The sequence below is a fragment of the Trematomus bernacchii genome, unplaced genomic scaffold, assembly GCF_902827165.1.
Source record: "Trematomus bernacchii unplaced genomic scaffold, fTreBer1.1, whole genome shotgun sequence".
Lineage (NCBI taxonomy): Eukaryota > Metazoa > Chordata > Actinopteri > Perciformes > Nototheniidae > Trematomus > Trematomus bernacchii.
Window position 1 is genome coordinate 2,488,475 of NW_022987571.1, and position 24,936 is coordinate 2,513,410.

A 24,936-nucleotide genomic window follows, 5' to 3' on the forward strand; every position below is an offset into this window, starting at 1 on the left:
ATAATATACGTAGGAATCATACCATTTTAATATGAAATGTTACACTTTAAAATACTACAAAATAGCTGACCTTTCACCTTTCACCTACAACCCAGAACTGTGACAGAAAAAAAATGGCTGCCTCCTTAACAAGCATCGCGAAGGTTCTGTGCCGTCTTTCGCCTTCAATTTTACAACCATTACGGCAGTATCAGGTATTTGAATCTACTGTACAGATGATATACAGATCATCCGATTCATGTACATATGTCTACGCTGTTTGTAATAAGGTTTACATATGTTAAAGGTTTGTCGCACAGTGAGCTAACGTACCATGTAATCCAATGTAGCGCTACTGTAAATGACAATTGCGTTTATTTAGTTTGATAAGATTTCCTCAACAATACCCTCTCTGTAAAACCAAAGACATGTTGCACCTTGCCAAATAGCATGTATTGCATTGAAAACAAGAGTATTACTGTCAAAGCAGCTTAATGTCAGGCAAGATAGCCATGTGTAGGTCGCGTTGACAGGTTATTTAATATGCATTTAGCTAGGGTGTTCGAAAGGACAGCCGAATTTGTCCAATAGTTCTTTATACCATGTGTTTATGTTTGGTTTGCACTCTTATGCACTGCCACCAACACTTTCCTTTTGAATCAGAATCGAGTTTATTGCCCGGTACGTTTACAAGGAATTTGCTTTGGTGTTTGTTGGTGCAAACATAAACAACATAAGGAAATAAGTTGTAAGAGGAGGTCAAAAACATAACTGTTGTACAAAGAAAATAATACAAAAACACTATATAACATTTTAGAAATGAGTAAAGTATTTACACAAAATATAAATATACAAAAGATACTAAGAAACGTATGACAATATGATACATATATCAGATAGATAGATACTTTATTTATGAAATGATTGTGTCACAGCAGCAAATGGACAGTCAATCTACAAAATTAACAACATTAATTAAAAATACAATAAAATAAAGATTAATATGAACAATTTAAAATGTAAAAAACAATATAAACATATCCTCAGTAACAAAATAATATTCAGAGGAGTATCTAAACAATATACAGATTAAAATAGAATACTCTCTAATATATCAATCTACAGAACATATAAACATAGTGCACTTTGTATTCTGTGTATTCGCTGTGTATTTTGTAAATTGTGTCATTTCTAGTTTTTGATCATGCATTATTTTCATGCAGGCTTCTTGATTGATATTAAGCTATCTTTGGCTCTTTACTTGCTGTAACAAATGTACATTTCGCATCTGTTGAACGAATAAAGGTATTTTGATTCTGATTCTATATACGTAAAAAAAAAATGGGAACAGTAGCTTGACATTTTAATTAAAATATATCCTGAGGTAGTGCAAGTAGGCTGCAATATGCAAGTACAGTATGTGAACAATGTTCATGCTTATAGAGAGGAAGAACCTGAACACACTATGAAGCAGTGAGTTCTGGATAGGGTCTCTAAATGGATTATGTTTGTCTTGATTTAAATACATTGGCAGTCAGTGGCTTCATGCATCCATAACCATTTAGATGAAGCTCTTAGGGTTGTTGTGATGATGACGATGCTCAGCTGCTTTTCTCTTGCTTTCAGTCCTGTCTGCAGAGGCTTCCTGTCAGATCATACGGAGCCCTCTCTCCATGTGCACCCCCCAGTCACTTTTACTGCCAGGCAGCATCTCTCCAGAATGATGCTGCTGCTCAGGTTGAGACCCTGCACCGCTACAAGGACAGACCCTGGGACTATCTGGAGAGTGAAGGTACTTAAAAGCAGTCTGTCACATCCTTTTTATTCATTGTTTATTATTATTTTAGTGTTTATTTAGTACAGTCCAGAGACACAAACAAGGACACAACAACAGTAAAGGGGAGAGGACATTCCCATCTCACCACAAATAAATTAATCAGAATCAGTGTTATTACTGTTCTTTTATTATTACCTATCACAGCTCTCCACTTTCAATATAGTATTTGTCTTTTGTTGAAAAGCTAATTCCTTGTATGTGTAAACCTATTACACATACAAGGAATTAGCTTTTAAAAAAAAAAAAATAGAATAAAGAAAAGCCAGAAGAAACCAGTCCATAGGATCGCTTCAGTTCTTCATATAACTAGGTTTACAGCTCAATACATTCCAAATTGTGTTCCATTTCATCTTGTGCTTTGCCACCTTTTGATTTTTTGTGGCAATCATTTTTCCCAAAAGAAATTGCCTTTGCACTCTATTTTTCAAACGCCTTAAAATCAGATCACTCCTAAATTGCATTTTTTTTAAGTAAGTATTTTACCCAGAAGAATAATTGTATTTATTATCTCTGGACTATATTCATCCGGAAACCCAAATAAAATATTGAAAGGACCAATCCAAATGATCCAGAGTCCCAAAATGTATCAAAATCAGCCCAGTGAGAGTCCAAATATGAACACTTTCCGGTTACAACTGACATGTTTAATGTCAAAGCAAATGAAATGGATTCAGCATTCTCGATAACCCCCAAAACCCCTCCAAAATTGTCAGAATTGGCCGAGATATGTTTTGAACTATTGTCTGGGCAGTTTCTATGTGCTGGGGACCCCTACTATACATTTCTAACATAACACTTTGGGGTACTCAACATTTCCGGGTTCACAACAGGACTCTATGAGCTGGCAAACAGACTAATACCTGTGCTTGCTGTTACAATATTATTTTCCCCATGACAGAGTACATTGAGAGGTATGGAACCAATCCAGTGTGGGCCGACTACAGGAGGAACCACAAAGGGGGAATCCCACCACAGAAGACACGCAAGACCTGCATTGTAATATGATAATCCGTCTTTCATTAGGTCTGAGCATCACATGTGTAAATCACCCTAACACTGCTTCTGTTTGTGTAGAGAGGAGACAAGGTATCTGGAAACCCGTGTCCAGTGTGTCGGGATTCAAACATCGTGGTCCACCATCAGGTGGGTCAGCATCTCCTTACAGCACCATAAACAAAGATACACTGGGTTCTATTATACATCCCTCACCACACCTAAGAGTCTGCCTACACAACTACATGCTGTTTACCTGATCTGTTTGCATGGAAATGTAATTGTTGAAATATTGAGCACTTTTTAGATACAAAAGGTAACACAAAGTGCTAAATACATATCAATAAATGTACTATGTATAACAACCTTATTATACCTTATGAGTTTATTCTAATCTCATGCCTCTGGCTGCATTGTTCTCTCAAATGAACTGGCACATTTCCCTTCAAAATGAAGAAAGGAAATAAGCAAGAAAGTGAAACATTTTACATCTTGGTTTGTGCTTTTGTAAAGTTTGTTCAGTATTTAAAAAAATGAACTAGTACTGCAACCAGTGATAGTTAATGTTATTGAACAACCTTCTCAATATTTTCTTGACTATTTTAGAAAATTCTGAAAAATCCAAAAGCATGTCTTATGTTGATTTATCTGACAGTCAAACATCAATACAAATGTATTTTTATTTATTTAAATGCAGCGTATATAATGTACATTTGGTGGAGATACTTTGTGTTGAGATCCCAGGGACACTGATATTACAATGAATTAGCTTTATTTAGCTGTCCTCTCTTACAGAATGTGAAGCTGCTGCAGCAGTTCATCAGTCCCCAGACGGGGATGCTGTACGATGCCACTCGCACTGGTGAGTCCACAGTGAGTGTGTGTTGCTGCTGAATCCTGTCTACTCTTCCAGACTGCTCATGTTGTGTTTGTGGACTGTCTGCAGGTGTGTGTATGAAACAGCAGAAGAAGCTAAATCAGGCAATCGGCACGGCGAGAGATCACGGTACGTACCACAAGACCCCTCAGCCCCAGGGTCCTTTGTAAATACGTCCTATTCTGTTTTTTTTCCTCTTCATTGTATTGTGTCTTTAAAGGTTTCTGTGCATGTGAATGGTCTGCAAAGGCTAAAATCTCAAAGTTCCCTCCAGAAGGAGTTTCTCTCCCACACTTGTTTGTGTGCAAATAACCTCTAAAAGGTGACATAGTAAATAATTTAAGGTTTTTGTCCAATCTTGTGCTTCTGTAAGTTTCTTCAGTGTTTAAAAACGAATGATTAACAATACTGCAACCAGCGATTGTTATAGTTATTATTTTGTTCAATTTTCTTGATAACTGTCAAAGAATTGTGAAAAATCAACTTTTCATATTTTGAATTGCACATCTAGGGCTGCATCATTTTGAAAAAAGACCTAATTGCAACTATATTGACTGATGTTAAAGGGGGAAAAGAGTGGTTTTTTTAAAAGAGTATCTTTACCAAACAAGGATTTTTCATCAAGTCTGTTGAAAAAAGATTGTATGCTCGGCTCCACAATACTTAATTTAGATATTTCACATATTTTGCCATTACCAATATCGTGCTTACTGTGGCTTGATATTTGACTAGTCTATATTGCAATTTGAATGACTTTTGCTGCCCTGGGGCCATCCATGTTGAGATGGAAAGTATGCTTTGTAATTCAGATTTAGCAGGATTTTCAGAGTGTTTGTTTTTAAGCCAATATAGATATTGTAATTAAAGGTGTCTCCTGAAACCCGGGAGCACTTAGTCCTCACACATTCAGAGAGGAGAAACCTGTTGGAGCACTCACTCATGAACGTCTTCCAGCTGGTTAGGCGACTTAAGATACAGCTTTATGTGTTGAAGGGTTTTCAAAACTGAGATGTTTTTGTAAATAACAGAAGCCGGCACTCAACACTGCTCTCTCTTTCAGGCCTACTGCCCTTTCAGATTCCATATGTGGAGTTTTCAGGAGAGGACTACTCCAACTCCCATGATGCCGTGGGGTGCACACCACCTCCCCCGTCCCTAACCTCTGGAGACACCTGGTATAAATGGTACAGTGAAATAACACCTGATGAGCAGGAAGTGGCCAAAGTGAAGAAGACCTACAAGGCTTATTTGAAGTGACTGTTGAGTGGATGTTCGTCTGTTGGACCATGTACACCAAAATAAAAATTGCACAATGAAAAATGTTTTTATTTTATTGTTTTCCTTTAGTAGATCTTGACCTCCCTTGATATTTATAGAAATGTACACTCCACCACCATGCCTTAAAGATGTGACAGTCCAGTATAAAGGGGATAGATAGGTTTTATTATGCGTGCCGCTCTGAGGACATGCTCCACATGAAGTGTATTGAGGATGTGACGAGGGTCTCATGGGTTGACCTTGTTGACCATGGTCTCTCCCAGAGACTCCAGCACCTCCCTCTTGTAGTCGTCAAAGTCTCCATCGATCTGGACGACGGAGCGGTCCTCCACCACCCACATGGTGCACTGAGTCTCTGTGATGAGCCGGGCGTCGTGGCTCACGATGATCACAGCTGCAGGGGGGGGAGAAATCTGTTAGTACTGAAGGAAAGACGATGTTTTAAAGATCTTTTGAGCATTTTATTTCAGTCTGTTCGCATTGTCAAGCTTTTAAACAACTTCAATTGAGGACATACTAAGTCAAGTTAACCAAATCCTTCCAATCAGAACTTCCCCAAAGTCTCCTTTAGTTCAGCTCTGCAGCTGCTGAGTGAATGTCTTTGGTTTGGAGTCAACTTTCACTTTCGGTTATTGTTGGTCATTTATACTTTTCAAACAAAACATTGCCTTGCTGTTGCACATTCAACCACACACTGTAAAACACCAGCTCCCCTTTGAACTCAACAGGAACCAACCAGTGCCCAGTATGACAAACCCAGGATGTTATTGTGTTACCTGGCTTAATAAACATTAAACGGTGCTACAACGCTGGTTATAAACTCAGTAAGTTAACCCAAGATTTCTCAGCCTTGCTGAGAGTGGTTCACATGAAAGAGGCGGGGTTTGCAGAATATGACCAATCATAGCCCTGACAGCAGAGCATCACAAATAAAGAGTAAACTTTAATATTAGACAAGTTAGGAGAAGTTAAACGTTACATATCCATGAGCTAAACACATAATCCTGGATAAAAGCAAGAAAGAACAGAGGAAGGGAAGCTGGGGGAAAAAGGTGATTAGGACTATAAGATATTAAAGTTAAAATCATAACTTTCAAATGTAATAATAGTCAGATCCATCTCTAGATGATCAGTCAGTCCAATTATTAAAAAAATTCACAGTCTGCAATTTACTGCCAGTTGTCCATCCTGCATTTGGCAGTATCAAATGGTTTGTTTTGAGCCTGGAATATGATTTAATTGCCTTAAACTTCTTATTTGAGTAATATTATTCGACAACCCGTGCACTGAGCATTGATTGGTCAGCAGGACATGAGAGCTGTTATCTGGAACATAACTGGAGCAGGTTATGTGTGCAGCATAAATTAGGATGGTAATCTCCCGAAAAGAAGTGAACCGCCATCGTAGGACTAAAACCTGCGTTAACCTGAAGTTCCCTCAATCACCTTAAACCCTCCTCAGTACAGACCACTGCTGCCTGCTGGGCCTTAAGGTAGAGGGCTCTGGACCTACATCCAGAGAACTACTATTTCCATCTTGTACATGCCACACCATTTAACTGGTTTCTCCACTAATAACCAGTATGGTCACACGCGTCTTACAGAACATGCTTCTCACCTCCTTTATATTCATTGATGGCCTCTGATAAGGCATCGATGGACTCAATATCCAAGTTGTTGGTAGGTTCATCCTAGAAGAGAAATGAGGTCAGTCAGTCGTAGAATTCATCCAGGTATTCTGTCGGTTCAGCGTGGATATAAGTCTGACAGGCACGTACCAGGATGAGGACATCAGGCTGCCGACAGGACAGCTCAGCAAACACTACTCTGGCCTTCTGACCTCCTGCGGAGACACACCCAGACACAATGTTAGAAGATATTTACATCCTGTCCGCTGACATGTTGTCTGACGGTCCATGTTCATACCGGACAGTTTGGAGATCTGGATGGTGTGGGCGTGGCTCTCCAGGCCGAAGCGTCCCAGGCACTTCCTGCCGTCCTGGTAGGGGAGGTTGAAGTTTCTCATCAGGTACTCTGTGGCCGTCTCCTCCATGTTCAACTGATCAGCGTACTGCTGGTTGAAGAAGCCCACTTTCTGCAGGAGACCAGAGACCCCGGTTACAACTCTTCATCAACTGTTCAATAGGACATAAACTAGGTTCCAGAAAAACACTTTTAATTAATTCTGTTTTTCCATAGTGTTGTTTTTATTTATTTTAAATATCTTGTTCTAAAATTGCTGTGTAGTCTGACATAAAGAAATGGTTCAAGAGAGTAAAATATATAAATTGATTTATATTATTTAATGGGCAACCATTTATTTTCTTGCTGTTTTTGTTTATAGTAAATGTATTAATTAGTGTAATTATTTTAGTTAAAGGGCCCATGTCATGCTTTTCCGGTTATTACCCGTCCCCTTGTGTGTTATGTAGCTTTTTCTGCATGTAAACGGTCTGCAGAGTCACAAACCCTCAAAGTACACCCTGGAGAGAGTAAAACTCTAACACAGAGAAGACCTGTCTATGCTGCCCAAGAACGCGGGGGGGGCAGGAGCTCCAACAAGCCGTGTAGGACAGAGAGTGAATACACATACTATACAGAGATGCTGTATGAGAAACCAATGTGAGTTTGGAACATTGCACAATGTAAATCTATTCTAGTAGACCTCAACAATGGAATTATGATCAGTAGAAATGGCCATGACATGGGACCTTTAAAATAATTCTTTATGCTTTTATTTTGAAGGTGGTTTTGGGCGGTGGTGGGATTGGCACACCAGAATGAACAGATACCAGGGTTAGCACGAGGAGAGCCACAGGAAAGGCTGCAGGGCGAGGTTAATACGCCATTATATATATTATTATATTGGATCAATCGGAAATAAATGCTAAAAGAATATTTTTGCCTGGACTTCTCATTTCTCCTGCGTAGGATCTGCTTACTGGTGCCCCAGCGGCAGTTTAATTTTGAGTTACGTTTAATTTCTTTATGATTCGTCACTGAACACTTCAATTTACGGCAAGTATTAAGCATCCTTGATTTTTTTTAAATGTCAAAGTGTACATACAATGGGGAACAGAGCCTGTGTTATCCATTACTGCTTCAGTTAGCAGGCTGCAAATATGGGAGACTTTGTTTGCCTTTCGGAATATTGTAATCTTTTGCAAGTTCATTATACTTCCACATGTTGTTCAGCAGGGTGATCTCCACTTAATAACACCACTTTTATAATTGTAGCGTAAATGAACAGTAAATGACTAACGTGAGGCTATAAAAGAACCACTACGGTTGCATGGCTGCGCATCACCACCGCTAAGCTAAAGACGGCTAATGTTTATTTGATTTATTTCATTCAAAAATGGAGAGATCAATTTCCCCAAGGGATGGATAGAGAATTACGATGCAATGATAAAAACATTATGAAAACCAATGCTAGAACAGTAAATATTTCTGTTCACTTTCTGTCAGAGTAGTCAGTCTGCACAATGAGAGAGGGTCAGAGCAGAGGACGCATCAGGCTGGGGAGTAATGGGTTGCATGTAAAGGATCATGTAATAAGGATACATTCTAACTGTATTTCCTTACTGTTGGGGAATCATTTGCCCTGCATGTCCTCCTTCGCCCTCTGACGCAGATGACCAACCCTGATCAGCCGTTATCTCCCTTAAGGAGAGGCTGCCCTAGCATATTGTTGTTGTTACCAGTTTGTGACCGGGCAACTCTCGGTCAGAGATAGTTATTGTTGTGGGACACCTGGAACACATCCTTCTCGGGGTGTAGATGACCCCGAGCCATAAGCGACAACAAATGTGATTCAGTGTCCTCAGCTGTTTAGTCTATCTATTGAAGAATGAACTCTGAACTAGTTCAAACCCGGAGCTACAGGAGGGCTCTTCAGAATTGATTGTGGCATCTCTAACCTGTGGTCAACTCGTGGCCTGTGACATGTCGTGTGAATTCTCCGGCCGAAGCTCCAAACAAACCGTCAGTGTTTGCCATCAAAGCTCCAGCTCCCATCGTGTCTCTCTGAGTCCTGACTCCCATTGCTACAGAAGTTTTCCCCACACTTACAGTTACATTAAAAAAAAGGCGTAACCGGATCACTGTTACATCGTTAAAAATGGGGATTACTAGCAGGATTACAATGTTACAATACCTTTTAAGATCAAAATAAAAAGGTCAATATTATAAGTAGATGTACTGCCTAAGTTTTCTTTTTGGTTTTCATTTAGGCTACTTTCATTCTCTTTATTAAACATTCTTTCTTTACCAACAATAGGTGAACAGCTGCTTTATAAAACTAAAATATTGTGTTTGATTTGAATTCATGTGTTAAACTAAAACAGCATTTGTAAACTAAACTATTTTGCAAGACACATTTCTGATCCTAAATATCTTGGTTTCTTCTTTTCTAAGGTCACATAGTTCTGTTGTTTTACATCATACACTAAAGTAAAACCCTTGATTTCTCTTACTTTGCGTGGAATTTTGATATTGAGGTAATCCTAAATCACCGTAAATGAATCCGGTTGGATTACTTTTATATTGTCATAGATGTATCTATCACAATATAAAAGCCACATCGAGAGGGACGCTTATTGTCTATTAATATTAACGGAACATATTTAAAGTTACCCTCCCAACCCTGATGAGCAGATGGCCAACAGTTTACAGAGTCAGAGATCAACAGGAAGTTACTCACCAAGCGATGGTTCTTCCTCATCTCTCCTTTGGTCTGAAACACAGATCATCCGTTAGCTCAGGAGCACAGATATCTCAGTAATATTCTAATGTCAGCGTCTCTACACTTACAGGCTGCAGCTTCCCAGTGAGCAGCAGCAGCAGGGTACTCTTCCCCACACCATTGGGTCCCACTATACAGACTGATGGGAGCAGAAGAAAGGGAAGTGAAGTATCAGCACCCTGAACGCACCACAGCAAGAGGAGACTGGAAGATTAACTCGTCTATGATGGTGAAGATTTAGCTTCTCTGCCATAATCTCCACATTAAGAAAATACTAACCTACTTCCATGTTTAATTATGTTAAAATGCAAACTGAACTTTTTTTATTTGTATTGTAGACGTCCTTCACATGTTTTGGTGTTCTTAACCCTTAAATTGGCAATCACATTTAAATATTTACTTGATTACTATTTGCTACATTACACACTTATGACACTATTATTACACCAATATTACACCCATGTAACGCCAATATTATACCCATAATATACTGTTATTATACTATATTACACCCATGTTAAACTGTTATTTCACCTATATTACATGTTATTAGAACCATATTTCACCTATATTACATGTTATTAGAACCATATTTCACCTATATTACATGTTATTAGAACCATATTTCACCCAAGTAACACCAACATTACACCCTTATTACACCATCATTACACTGTTATTACACCCATTTCACTCAAATCACTGTATCCCCAAGGATCCAGAAAGCATTTAAAGGTTAACCGTTAAATAAAGCAGGAAACTTACTCCTGGACTCCATGTCGATTCCAAAGTCCACATTTTTGAAGAGAGGCTTATTTTCATAGCCGAAGTCAACACCTGTAAAGAGGAAAGAGCATGGAGTCAGAATGTTGAACCACTTTCTGAATCTAAAGGAAGAGGCTGAAGAAGTTTCAAAATGATCGTTAATATACAGCCAAGCTTTGAGATGATAAATGTATACATGCATAGAGAAGAAAGATGAACAGAGACTGTGCTCTCACTTTTCATGTCAACACACAAAGCAAATCAAAGATTTGAGGAAGGCCTTTAAAAACAGTGCAGCTTAAACAAAATCTATTTTACTAAATTGGTTTCTGTGTCTTTGCCGTGGACAGACATATTTCTCGGGGCCGTGTTAATGTTGTTCTGACGGCTCAACCTACACCTTAGCTGACACTGTGGAGACTGAATAAGCAACGCCGCATCAGATACAATTTGGAGTTGGAAAACATGTTTCCCAGGGAGGTGATCAGAAGTTCACAAGAAAACCTCGCAACACGGGATACTGCAGCATGCAGTTCAGATCGTCACACTGTGAATCATTTGAAAGCTACAGCAGATCGCCCTTATTCAGAGTTCTAATTCTTCCAATAGGGTCACTGAGAAGCCTGGTTGTGAGCATTGAGTTCCAGTTCTTACAGTGAAGTCCCAGGATGGGTGGAGAGAGGGGCGGGGGGTTGGGGAAAGTGAACTTGACGGTGTACTCTTTGGGCCTCTTCAGCAGCTCCGTGGCGTCCTGGCTCTCCTCCTCCTGAGCGCCCTTCTTCTTGCCCTTCTGCTGCTTCCTGGTCAACGCCTCCTTCGTTTGCTTCTCCTGAGAGGAGACACAAGACAGAACAGAAGGGTTAATCATTGCGGCCAACTGAGGATGGCAAAGTGTGACGCCATATCCTATAACTCCAGAGTTTTATGCTGTACGTTTGCCAAAGTCGTAAAGCTTATAGTGTAGTTTCCAGCACTGTGAACCCGGAAATGTTGAGTACCCCAAAGTTTTATGTTTGTAATGTATAGTAGGGTCCCCAGCACATAGAAATTGCCGGATGCTAACCTGCATATGTTCGGCAATTTGCATAATTCCAATTCAAAACATCCATCGTCCCATAATCTTCAAAATCGACCCAAAATGTATTAAAATCATCCCACAGAGTAAAGATGCGGCCACTTTCTGGTAAAAACTGACATTTTTTAAACTGAAACTGTCAGAAATGGACTCTGTATCCTCATAACTACTCTTTATTTTTGAACTATTGTCCACATATGCTATAATGGTAATTAATGCTAATTTACTCAACTTGTGCTAATAGCCAAATTGCCCAACATATGGAAGTTATCATCCGGCAGTTTCTATGTGCTGGGGACCCTATTATACATTTCTAACATAAAACTTTGGAGTACTCAACATTTCTGGGTTCACACTAGGACTCTATGAGCTGGCAAACAGACTAATATGACAATTTAGAGTGGGGGAATGTTGAAGGGACAGAGCTTTTGTCCAGTCGTCATAAGATTGTTTTTCTCTGTAAAATCATGCCGTTTGGCTTCCATGTTTAGAAAGCTGCACTCTGGGGGAACAGTGATACTCACAGCTTGTTTCGTGGACTTGCCCCCAGCCTTCAGGTCTTTGAGCTTCTTCTCCTGCTTGTCATACTGTTTCTGCATCTCTTTCTGCTTCTGCACATACATCTTCTTGAAGGTCACTGAAAAAGGAATATAAAATAGTTGCAGTCAGCATGTCGTTGTGTCCCTGAGACACTTCACCCCAAATTGTTCCTGTGGGGATTGTCCACAGTACTGAATATATGTAAGTCGCTTTGGATAAAAGCGTCTAACAAATGACATGTAATGTAATGTAATGTAGTTGCTAAATAAATAATAGTAGCTAGAAGAACCCCTTACGTTTTAAAAGGGGAATTGCATAAGTAAAGAGTGATATAGACACAATATACAGTGCCCTCCAGAATTATTGGCACCCCTTTAGTAAAAATGAGCAAAACAAGATGCAAAATATTTCTTTATTGTTTTTCCTCATGATATTTCACTCAAAATATTCACAAAAATCTTACCTTTTCACTGAAGTAAAAAAATTGAATGTTGACTTTAAATAAATATTTGTCTCCAAAACATGTGTGCCACAATTATTGGCACCCCTCGAAAATCCTGTGATTAAAATCTAACTGAAGTATATTTCCAGTCATATCTTAAATTTTTAGATTCACCCGTTTGATTAGGAACTCTTAATTGGTCAACCATGACTTCCTGTTTCACTGGGGTATTAATATGAGGTGACACAGGCCAAAATTCTCTATGGGTCCTTCTCAGGTCGACTATTTTCATTTCCTCGGTCGTCGGTATCACCGGAAGTTGATTTGTCTGCGCCACCTTGAGTAGCGTCCCATGGCTCTTATTTCTGCCGGAGGACCGAGGAGCGATAATGGAGGAGCGATAACCGAGGAACCACCAGACCATCCTCCGGTGAAATCCTCAGACACTCGCCCCGCCCCCTTACTGTGTATCGCTCACTGATTGGACGATGCAGCGCATGCACTGATCTGATGCTTCTTGACATGAGAGCAGTTTCCCAGCGGAGTGGAGAAAACACATGAAACTCACGGGAGTCAATCCTCAGTTCATACTGTGTTCTGTTTCAATTAATGCATCATTCAGTTACAAATATGTGATATATCTGAACAACAAAGTGGTGAACATTTATTTTATTTATTTATTAGAAACATTTTCATGATCGCTTTTTCGTTTTACATTTTCATTTATTGTCATTTCCATTCAGTCAGTCATTAAGTGCTATTTAACATGTTAATGTGCTACATATCCAAACAAACAAAGTGTGCAATCCAATGAATGTTAATCTAACTGGGTTTTGATAGATAACATATCTCTTTTTCTTCTCTCAATTATTTTATTTCTATTGTGCACTCTAATCAATATTAATCCAACTATTGTTCGTTTATACATTTTAAGAATGGCGTTTATCTTTTTTGAGAATGAGTTCTTATTTGATTTGATTTATTTGGGTCTACAACAGATGATACAAATGTTTGTGTCAGTAAATGTGTACTAACAGAGGCGGGGGTGTTTGTGAAAATAACGGGGACAGAGCTGCTGTCAGACGATCAGCTGTGCGGCGTCATCACAAACGGACGTCGCTTCATCCATTTAATCGACCTGAGAAGGACCCTATGGCTCCTTCTCAGGTCGATTAAATGGATTCCTTGCGTCCCTCACTTGCGTCGTTTCCCTTCGACTAGTCCCTCCCACCAGGGAAGCATGGAGAGACACAAGGAAACCACGAGAAGCAGGGAAATGAGTTTTAAGAGCAATGGGACGTCCTTTCCTCCGGAGCGTCACGTGAAGCGACGTCCGTTTGTGATGACGCCGCACAGCTGATCGTCTGACAGCAGCTCTGTCCCCGTTATTTTCACAAACACCCCCGCCTCTGTTAGTACACATTTACTGACACAAACATTTGTATCATCTGTTGTAGACCCAAATAAATCAAATCAAATAAGAACTCATTCTCAAAAAAGATAAACGCCATTCTTAAAATGTATAAACGAACAATAGTTGGATTAATATTGATTAGAGTGCACAATAGAAATAAAATAATTGAGAGAAGAAAAAGAGATATGTTATCTATCAAAACCCAGTTAGATTAACATTCATTGGATTGCACACTTTGTTTGTGTGGATATGTAGCACATTAACATTTTAAATAGCACTTAATGACTGACTGAATGGAAATGACAATAAATGAAAATGTAAAACGAAAAAAGTGATCATGAAAATGTTTCCAATAAATGTATAAAATGATTTTTGACCACTTTGTTGTTCAGATATATCACATATTTGTAACTGAATGATGCATTAATTGAAACAAAACACAGTATAAACTGAGGATTGACTCCCGTGAGGTTCATGTGTTTTCTCCACTCCGCTGGGAAACTCTGCTCTCATGTCAAGAAGCATCAGATCAGTGCATGCGCTGCATCGTCCAATCAGTGAGCGATACACAGTAAGGGGGCGGGGCGAGCGTCTGAGGATTTCACCGGAGGATGGTCTGGTGGTTCCTCGGTTATCGCTCCTCCATTATCGCTCCTCGGTCCTCCGGCAGAAATAAGAGCCATGGGACGCTACTCAAGATGGCGCAGACAAATCAACTTCCGGTGATACCGAGGACCGAGGAGCGAGGAAATGAAAATAATCGACCTGAGAAGTAGCCTTTGTCATTCATCACTATGGGAAAGACTCGAGAACATAGTGATGATCTGCGACGAAAAGTTGTTGATCTGCACAAATTAGGAAATGGATATAAGAAAATCTTGAAACAGTTGAAAATGCCCATTTACGCTATCAGGGCAATAATTAAGAAGTTTAAAGCAACAGGAGATTTTAAAGGTCCCATGTCATGGCCATTTCTACTGATCATAATTCCATTGTTGAGGTCTACTAGAATAGATTTACATTGTTCCAAACTCACATTGGTTTCTCATACAGCATCTCTGTATAGTATGTGTATTCACTCTCTGTCCTACACGGCTTGTTGGAGCTCCTGCCCCGCCCCTCCCTGTGAGCCCACTGTGCTCTGATGAGTCCACCACCGTTACAGCGGAACATCAGTGATTATGTGTTACAATGGCGTTTGTTAGCAACCAGAAAATGACACCAGTAATGACAAACAGATGAGAATGCTGCGTGGGGTCTGGGTGCCGTGTTGGAGGGACGTTGTGCGGCTCGCTGCTGTGAGGAGCGGACAGTGTGAGCTGGGTTACTGGTGTCATTTCCTGCTTGCTGCGTGGGGTCTGCGAGACAGAGAGACATCGCGAATGGACGCTGGAAGGGGGGAGGTGCTGAGGGGGCTGCAGCACCCCCATCTGCGAGGCTCCACTAGCTAAATAAAAATATTTGTTTCATGATAAGAATGTAATGTTTCTTTCAATTATGTTGCCTCAATTAAAGGTTAGATTTTTGTTAATATTTTGAATGAAATATCGTGAGGAAAAACAATAAAGACATTTTTTGCATCTAAATAGATCTAAAAATAATACTTACAGTAGTTCCCTCTGTAGTAGAAGAGCTTCTGGTAGTCTAAGTGGATGATATCCGTACACACCTCGTCAAGGAAACTCTGGTCGTGGGAAACTATGAGGAGGGTCTTCTTCCAGCCTTGAAGGTAGCTGTGGAAGAGAGACGATCATTTGAATAAAGCATTTATATAATGAAGTAAAAACAATATATAGTATTTTGAATTTCTAATAAATGTATAAAAGTTGAAGGGGCCATATGATCCAATGATGCACACATCATGTATACAGCTTTTTATTTCAAATGATCGCCCAAGGTGGGGCTTGTGTTATTCTGAGCTGCAGTGATGGAACAGGAGTAGAACAGCTCTCTTTACTGTCCTGTCAGGAGATATGTATTACTTATCACTTTAAGGTCAATTCAGTCATTTTATCCATGCATGTATTCTGTAGGAACAAAAACTTAGTTTACCAGTTATCGTATTAGTCAGTAGTCAGGCTGTTTGTTTGGTTGCGATAGGTTACCATGGTGGGCCTCAAGCCTTTCTTTTTATGAAGTAAACCAACCAAAAGTGCAGGAGCCATGAAGGCTAGTTAGCAACAACAGCAGTCTACACAGTTCCAAGCAAGACGGATCTTATTAAAATGTATATAAATGATATTATTGTAGTACAATGTGCACATTTTTACTTAAACTATTTTGATTTTAATTTATTTAATCTTTTAGACCTTTATTATATTATTGAATGCTTATGTCAACATAAATATCTTGTATTTATTCATAATTGTATTTATTTATCCATCCATACTACATTTTATAGTGTTTGTATAAATATATTTTTTTATTATTTTATTTTTGTAATTCTCAAGTATGTCACCCAAAAGTCTATATTATAATAAATAAAGTATTCTGATTCTGACACACGCATCTTTACACTGACTGAAGCCAAGGAGCACCCGATGCTTGTATAATATCCCCTTTCAGAACCAGATATACATAACTAAATATCCTCAGTGAGGGGTGGGCACTACTGGGCCAGGGTATATGCAGGAATCCTGAAGTCAAATGTAATACCTTTTAAGACCTTTTTTAAGACCCTTTCCATACATTTTAAGACCTCATCGCCACTTGGAGTTTTAACCGGTTACACACTTTACCTCACATTGACTATATACAGTATTGATTGTCCTTCCTCCTTATCTTCCAACCATTTGGACGCAAACTTGCATTTCCCCATAACGATGTTGTTTAACCTGTTAAGCACCAAGCCTGTTTTTCATGTTTCAGCCTTGAAAATTACATGCCCAAAACAAATGACTACAACTTAACTTCTAAAAAGGGTTATATGAATAATTTCTTTTATCAAAGCAAGGTTACATCTGTGAGTTGGATGTAGAAGTGTCAGAATCCATATAGATGTTTTTTATTTTAAAGAAAATTCAGATTTTACATAGTAAAAAACTGTAAATTATAGTGTCCGTCCAAAAATTATTTTGTACTTATAGTGAAAACTACCCTTGGATGATGGGTTAGTAGACTAAAAGCTTTAGGAATCCAAAGTACAACATATAATAAGTACCCTGTATCAAGATTGATGCAAAACAAGTGACATTTGACCTTTTTAGAGAAGTTTAGCCAAAACCACCCCACCTCTGAGGTGATTTGGGTGAAAATGTTTTTTTTCCATATCTCTGGCCCCCCTTGGTCGATTTGGATGGTTGACACCTCTTTCTGACCGTTAGAGCCAATAGAATCGAAGGGGGAGGCCCCCACACACACACGTTGTGAAGAGAAAAGGTGGGGGCTGCGTGCATGTAATTTTGCAGCAGAGTGGACCTATCTCTAGCTCTGACATTTGGAAACGAAAAAGCAGTTTTATTGCTTATGGATTATCAGAAATCATTTCAAAGAGGACACAGACACATTGGATTAACCTATGGATTAACTGCAGCATCGGTTTTTTATCGTTTTAATGCCATTGAAGACCAGTTTTGACCAAGGTAAGCCATGTTAGCGTTTCTAGCTACCTAGCTCCACATGTTATGATGTACGCTTTCGTTTATAGCGTCGCAAATGTTTATCACTGAGTGTTGAGGTGGGCACCCCCAGATTCTGTGTCTCCAGCTGATGCAAAACGAGGGGTTGGCTGTGCATCTAGGATAAGTGATAAGGGAGTTATTGTGAGTTTAAGTGCCGTTTTAGGTTACATTTTTTCGCTCGTGGCTAATTCAGAGGCTGAGTGTTAGCATTGTGGGGTTTTTTTGGAGAAAAAAAATTAAAAAGATCAGTTAGCTGAGTTTCTTCCCGTTACATGGATATAAAACATTCATAGTTTATTAAATATTAAGATTCCTTAGACGTTGTTTCCTGCAAATGACGCGTTTATCCGCCCGGTACCGGGGGGATGGTGCATAACAGGTTAACAACCGGCGTAAACGGACCTTCGCACGCTATCAAGCAGTGAGCGTGCGATGTGCTGTTCAGATGACGTCAAATCCAACGGGATGCCATAAATAAACTACACAGAATCACACTACACACCTACGCAATGATTACATTCAGGCACACTGTAGAATACAACCTCTTTGGACAATTTACATACTTATTGAAAACAAGCTACAAAATGTAATACCTTGGAAAATGCCCTTTAATACTTTTTAATAGCCTTAATTTTCGCTAAATTGATTTATCAACTTTTAATACTTTTTAACCAGTTAAGCTCTGAGCCTGTTTTTCAGGTCTCAGGCTCGAAAATGACATTCCCAGAACAAATGACCATATCTTCCCTTCTAAAAGGGTTAAATTAATAATCTTTTTTCTCAAAGTAATGATAAACCTGTGAGTTGGATGTAGAAAAGTCAGAATCAATATAGATGTTTTTTATTTTAAAGAAAATTCAGATTTTACATAGTAAAAAACTGTAAATTATAGTGTCCGTCCAAAAATTCTTTTTTACTTATAGTGAAAACTACCCTTGGATGATGGGTTAGTATACTAAAAGCTTTAGGAATCCAAAGTACAACATATAATAAGTACCCTGTATCAAGATTGATGCAAAACAAGTGACATTTGACCTTTTTAGAGAGATTTAGCCAAAACCACCCCACCTCTGAGGTGATTTGGGTGGAAATGTTTTTTTTTTTCATATCTCTGGCCCCCCTTGGTCGATTTTTATGGTTGACACCTCTTTCTGACCGTTAGAGCCAATAGAATCGAAGGGGGATGCCCCCACACACACTCGTTGTGAAAACAAACGGTGGGGGCTTCGCGCATGCAGGTTTGCACCAGAGTGAAGCGATCTCTCGCTCTGACATCTGGAAACGGAAAATAATTTTTAATGCTTATGGATTATCAGAAATAATTTCAAAGAGGACACAGACACATTGGATTAACCTATGGATTAACTGCAGCATCGTTTTTTATCGTTTTAATGCCATTGAAGACCAGTTTTGACCAAGGTAAGCCATGTTAGCGTTTGTAGCTACCTAGCGCCACATGTTTTGATGTACGTTTTCGTTTATAGCGTCGCAAATGTTCATCACTGAGTGTTGAGGTGGGCACCCCCAGATTCTGTGTCTCCAGGCGATGCTAATCGATGGGTTGGCTGTGCATCTAGGATAAGTAATAAGGGAGTTATGAGTGAGTTTAGGTGCAGTGATAGGTTACATTTTTTCGCTCGTGGCTAATTCAGAGGCTGAGTGTTAGCATTGTGGGGGTTTCTTTGGAAAAAAAAATTAAAAAGATCAGTTAGCTGAGTTTCTTCCCGTTACATGGATATAAAATATTCATAGTTTATTAAATATTAAGATTCCTTAGACGTTGTTTCCTGCAAATGACGCGTTTATCCGCCCGGTACCGGGGGGGCGGTGCGTAACAGGTTAAGACCCCGCGGACACCCTGCTGGCCCACACTGGGAGGCCATAGAGAGCAATGTGATTAGCTGCAGACCAACAACATGATTCATTCCGATTTAAAACAACCAATATTAACCACTAAGGTTTGACGGAGATTAAAAGTGAATCTTTACTTGTTGAGCCAGATGACAGCGTTCAGGTCCAGGTGGTTGGTGGGCTCGTCCAGCATCAGTAGGGTGGGCTCCATGAACAGGGCTCTGTGGGAACACATGTGAACAGTGAGTGAAACAGAACTTCTGATCACTTCCATCCATGACTTTAGTGAGGCTGTACCTGGCCAGGGAGACTCTCATCCTCCAGCCTCCGGAGAACCTCTTGGTGGGTCTGTTCTGCATCTCGGTGGTGAAGGACAGACCGGCCAGGATTCTGCGGGCCTTGGGCTCCGCTGCTGCAGCTCCGATGGCCCTCAGCTCTTCATAGACCTGCAGAGGAGAGCAGAGAAACCAGAGGGTTGCAGTCGCAAGAGTCTTTTGTCCCCAGGAAGATTTCTAACTGAGGGTATGAGCGGGAAGTACCTCAGTGTCAGCCATGATTAGAGCGGTTAGAGTTCTTGTTGGAAAAATACTGAATGTACTCTTCTAATATTAGAGTAGCATATGATAACAAAGGCCCTACGTAGCTGTGTACGTAACAGGATGTATGATTACCTAGAAGAGCGTCAGGACACCCTGTTTTAGGTATATGATAGCTATGTGCAGTGGCGTATCTATCGACGGTGCAGCCCCAATGGCATTGACCGGTTCACACAGTCTTCAAAGTAACCAAGCAACCTAAATTAATTTGTAATTTGTCTGTCCAATGACCTTGTTCCCTTTCATGTCATGTGATACCTTGCGTGACAAGCGAACCGTTTAATCAACCTGTACTGTGCTATAGCTAGCAGCAGCAAGTTCGGTAGCATTATAAAAAATGTAATAGCTTGCATTTATAATGTACAGCAAACCAAAGCACAAGAGCGGCGCTCAAAAGAGAAAGGACAAGAGAGAACAAGGAGACGTAACAGCTAAACTGACAAAGTTAGACAGTTTTTTTTGTCATACATCGTCCTTGAAATCGAGCGCTAACGTTCTCAATGTTGACGTGCAGCGGCAGCCGGAGGCTAACGATAGCTCACCTGCCTCACCACCATCATTGCCATCTAGCTCCACAAGTGAAGCTGTATCCGTGGCCGTGGCTGTGCAACCTTCTTCTCCATCCAGCCAGGAGGAGAGGCTAGATTTAGCTGTGCCTGGCAGTGGTCCAACAGTTCCCCCAAGGGCCCCAACCGATAGGGGACTCTATGGCGCTATTGAGACCCCCGACGCCAAGATCAAAAGCTATATTATAGCAACCGGTCCATGTAGGCCTACCGGCCCATTCCCCAGAGACAGACATCAAGGAATCCTCTTCTTAGTTCGCTATAGGCTGTTGTTGATAGCCTATACATGTGGCGCTTCTGAGTGGTTGTGTATGTCCGTGCGTGTGTGAGCGCATCAGCGTGCGCTTATGTTTGGGGCGATGGGGGCCCCAAAACAATATTTGCATCGGGGCCCATCACAACCTTGTTACGCCACTGGCTATGTGACAACAATTAACATGATGATTCAGCCTCTATGGAGATAGACATATGACTGTCATGTTTATTGCTTACGCAGGCCTTAGCTAATCTGAACTAAACATTGAATACTGCTTTGAACCGGTATTCTGCATCTTGTGACTGTAACACTCTCTTGTATAGAAGCATGTCAAGGACACTATTCTGGGAACTATTTGTCCCACGCAGCTTTGTATGTGATGACTACTTCCATTCTTGCAAGAATAATAAATACATGTATCCTGATATTGAAGACCAAGCCGGTGACGAGTGATATTTTTCTAACAGTTCTCTAGATGATAGGAAAGGAGCTTAAATGCTTCCTTTATCTCCTTAAGCTTAGGATACACCGAGGAGATAATGAGGTCGCACAAATCTTTGCGACCGCAACATCTTAAGTGAGGCACCGTTCACGGAAACGACCGACTGAGACCGTAAAACGCAAATGAAAGTAATGTAAGTTATGGTGGTTATTAAGCATTTTCCATCCAATGCAATATCAGCCAAAGTACTTTTAGGTTTTAAACGTTCAATAATATGTTAGATGAACGTTATGCTAATTACTGTAAAATGATTAAATAAATGTGTTTTATAAGTTGGGTTCATATGCTATAGTTTTTTATACACCGTGTTTAAATGATGAAATGCACAGTAGTTTCATACAATCATACTAATTGGGATTCATGTTCATTCATTACAAGTGGACAGGAGGGTTATACATCTTTCCACTGTTTTCCACGTTTATAAGGCCTGCATGAAACAACACCATAAGAACGCACAAGGCGAAGGATCTAGGTGAGTTTTTTCACCTTGTCCAGCCTGTCAGCCACGCTGTCCTCTCCCTTCTCCAGCAGAGCCTGCAGCTGCCTCTCCTCCTCCATGAGCTTCAGGCGCTTGGTGTCCGCCTTCAGCACCGCCTGCACCGCCGGCGTGTCGTCAGCTACCACTTCTACACACACAGAGTCAGTGGGAGACTACAACATGGACAGAGGGGAGAGGAATGATGGAGGTCACTCACCCTGTTCACACAGCAGCACGTCGATGTTGGGGGGAATACTGAGGGCTCTGTTGGCGATGTGTTTCAGTAATGTGGTCTTTCCTTTGCTGAAACACGAGACGGGTGAACACAGAGTCAGTGCAGGGAACATCAGAAATATTACAGGCTTTGGTAACAACAGCACGAGACAACCTGCAGTGGGTTCTCTACACTTACGATTTTATTTTTCTGTAAAAACAAAAGAACAGAGAGTGGACTGGTACTTTGAGAGCCTAATGGGCAATGCTGAGATGCCCTTTAGCAAGGCACCAATCCCCCATATTGCTCCTCGGTTGCTGTGTAAGAGCTGCCCACTACTCCTTGTACTAGGATGGGTTAAGGGCACGGAATATATTTCTCTGTTGTGTTCATGTGTGTGACAATTAAAGAGGAAATCATTCTAATCCTCCTTTTTCCATTTACTGTATAGGGCAGGGGTCTCAAACACGTCGATCGCGAGCTACCGGTAGCTCGCAATCCCTCAATAAGTAGCTCGCCAAGCAAATCCAAAATGTAAAAATACACAACAAAATAAAGGAAATGTAATTAAAAGAATCTACCCTATGCATAAACGAAACCTAAATCATAGCGAACTCTATCTACTTACTACAACTCTATATCTATCTAACACCCCCCCACCCCCACAATGAATATCGACCAATCACGTTCTTGCTTGATTTGCGGGACTAGCGTTGCAGTCTGGAAGAAAAGCAATGTGGCACCTCCCCGCTGATTTTCCTTCTGGCAGAATCTACACAACACATCAGCCCCATTGAACAGCCTATCATGCAGCCTATACAACACATGAGGGGCAGAGCTTTAACTTTTACTGTTGCAACTTGCATATTTATTTATTGCACTTGACGCACTGGGGAGAGGGGGGACATGTCCCCCCCCACTTTTCAAAATCCTGTTTCCCCCACTTTACAGATATGTTTATTATTATTTTTTAACGCAAGCCGTCATCGCCACGGAGGAGCACACAGCCTCTGAGAGCGAGAGAGAGAGCACACCTTTATCTATTTAATATAGTTGTAAACAATTAAGTAAGAAATCATTCCAATGTGTACTACAGGACAGAAAAAAAAGAAAAAACAGTTTGAAAGGGGAGTGATTAGTAAAATATGCATGAATAGAAAGAAAGAATGCTAACTAGGTAACATAAGATAAGAATAAACCAGTTTAAATGATTTGTTATTGGTTGTGATCATATTCTAAAGATGTTTGGATTATTGAAAAGTATACAGCTCTCTTTCATCTGAGTGTTGAGAGCTGTTTCCATCAATTCATGTTGTGCTCAAAGTGCTCCAGATTGATGCTTTTCCCTTCAACATTTAAAAAAAACACATCGTCCCACAGACCCAAACAGACACAAAGGTTAAAGGTCAGCATATCATGTTAAAATGTGCTAAATATATACACTGCAAAAAACAAAAAAAGGAGTAAAAGTAGCTCACGACTTGTTTTATTTTTTGAAAGTAGCCCTCACCCTAAAAAAAGGTTGGAGACCCCTGGTATAGGGAGAGTTTTAGAAATACAAAATCAAATGTCCTTTTCTGTGACTTTCTAAAGAGGTAATTTATTTCTTTATTTTGTAGTTATATTCTTTATTTGTTTATAAAGCATATTTGAGCATTGGGAAATGCCCTATACAAATCTTATGTAACATTTATTATTTATAATAAATGCCCGATAGTGATGGAAAGAGCGCATCGGGTCGGGCTGAGGAGAGACAGCTATACTCCACCGAGAACTTTGATAATGAGATTTCTGAACTATAAGGACAAAAAACCCTCTCTTTATCATAATGTTTTCTTTATATGCTAGTGAAGGTGGAAGGCAATGATAATATCAATGCTTTGAACACTGGTAACTCATGATGAGGATGCCAAACAGAAATTATAATCTATGTTATTTTTAATTTAATACTGTTGAAACACTGACCTTTATTTATTATTTCTTAGTCATTTCTGCTTTAAACGCTGGCGTCAAAATTATTGATTATTTCAGTATTTACTTAGCTTGCATTTATGCATGATCCCTTTTTTTTCAGGAGTAATATTGATACAAGTTTTTTATTTTTTTTATTTAGGTTTGTATCACATCGGTCTCAGAAGGCTGATTGGACTGATCCAGGATCTGTTCACAACAGTAGCTGGAAGCAAAGTATAGGGGGGGATTCCAATTCAGTTGGGAGAATGGGGTTATTTTGTTACTGTGGTTCAGTATGTTTAAAGTATGTTCTAGTGTGTAAATGTGTCAACCCTTTCATACATGGCAGTCTTGTTAAGAGGACTTCATGGTATACTATTTTGAATGTCTCAAAAAGTAGAACTTAAATGCATCTCCTGGAATTGCAGAGGTTTACAAAAGGCTAAGAAAATCAAACAAGTGATGAATAAGCTGAAAGACACGGATTCAAAAATGGTTTTCCTGCAAGAAACACACTCTAAAAGAAGACAATGTAAAAATTGATAGGAGGTGGCAGGGGAGCATTTATGCATCGTCATTTACATCAAAAGCAAGGGGAGTCATGACTCTTATCCACAAATCGGTGCCCTTTCAAGTTTCTAATATTATTAAGGATACATTGGGTAGATATTTGGTTATCCAGGGATCACTGCTCTCAGTTACTTTGAATTTGGTTAACATACAGATGAGCCTGGCTTTTTTACAAATCTATTTCTTACACTTGCATCTCTCCCAGGAAAATATATAATTGCAGGGGACTGGAACTGTACACTAGATCCAACCAGGGAAAGATCTACAGGCGTTGATCAAACTCACACTAGAAGTAGAACAACTATTCAACATTTCATTCAAGAGTTACATTTGTTAGACATCTGGAGACACCTGAAACCTAACGATATTGCTTACTCATGCCACTCA

At 39.9% G+C, this 24,936-nt stretch overlaps 2 protein-coding genes across 2 annotated transcripts in view; one reads left to right on the top strand and one right to left on the bottom strand.

Moving 5' to 3' along the window:
• The first annotated feature begins 78 nt into the window (after positions 1 to 78).
• On the top strand, positions 79 to 5,010 carry mrps18b (mitochondrial ribosomal protein S18B). The gene is made up of 7 exons (XM_034126202.1): positions 79 to 194; positions 1,606 to 1,771; positions 2,715 to 2,812; positions 2,891 to 2,959; positions 3,605 to 3,671; positions 3,756 to 3,815; positions 4,747 to 5,010. The coding sequence occupies exons 1-7, from the start codon at positions 114 to 116 to the stop codon at positions 4,941 to 4,943; spliced, it is 738 nt and encodes a 245-aa protein (XP_033982093.1). The 5' UTR covers positions 79 to 113; the 3' UTR covers positions 4,944 to 5,010.
• Positions 5,002 to 24,936, bottom strand: part of abcf1 (ATP-binding cassette, sub-family F (GCN20), member 1) — a 36,079-nt gene continuing 16,144 nt past the window's right edge. Inside the window, exons 12-25 of the mRNA XM_034126201.1 lie at positions 22,030 to 22,115; positions 21,821 to 21,960; positions 19,712 to 19,860; positions 19,552 to 19,635; positions 15,552 to 15,676; positions 12,072 to 12,184; positions 11,127 to 11,301; positions 10,473 to 10,544; positions 9,776 to 9,846; positions 9,666 to 9,698; positions 6,890 to 7,058; positions 6,742 to 6,806; positions 6,582 to 6,654; positions 5,002 to 5,358 (exon numbers count right to left, since the gene is read on the bottom strand). Coding sequence (XP_033982092.1) covers positions 5,192 to 5,358; positions 6,582 to 6,654; positions 6,742 to 6,806; positions 6,890 to 7,058; positions 9,666 to 9,698; positions 9,776 to 9,846; positions 10,473 to 10,544; positions 11,127 to 11,301; positions 12,072 to 12,184; positions 15,552 to 15,676; positions 19,552 to 19,635; positions 19,712 to 19,860; positions 21,821 to 21,960; positions 22,030 to 22,115 — 1,522 coding nt within the window. The 3' untranslated portion in view covers positions 5,002 to 5,191. The remainder of the gene's footprint in view (positions 5,359 to 6,581; positions 6,655 to 6,741; positions 6,807 to 6,889; positions 7,059 to 9,665; positions 9,699 to 9,775; positions 9,847 to 10,472; positions 10,545 to 11,126; positions 11,302 to 12,071; positions 12,185 to 15,551; positions 15,677 to 19,551; positions 19,636 to 19,711; positions 19,861 to 21,820; positions 21,961 to 22,029; positions 22,116 to 24,936) is intronic.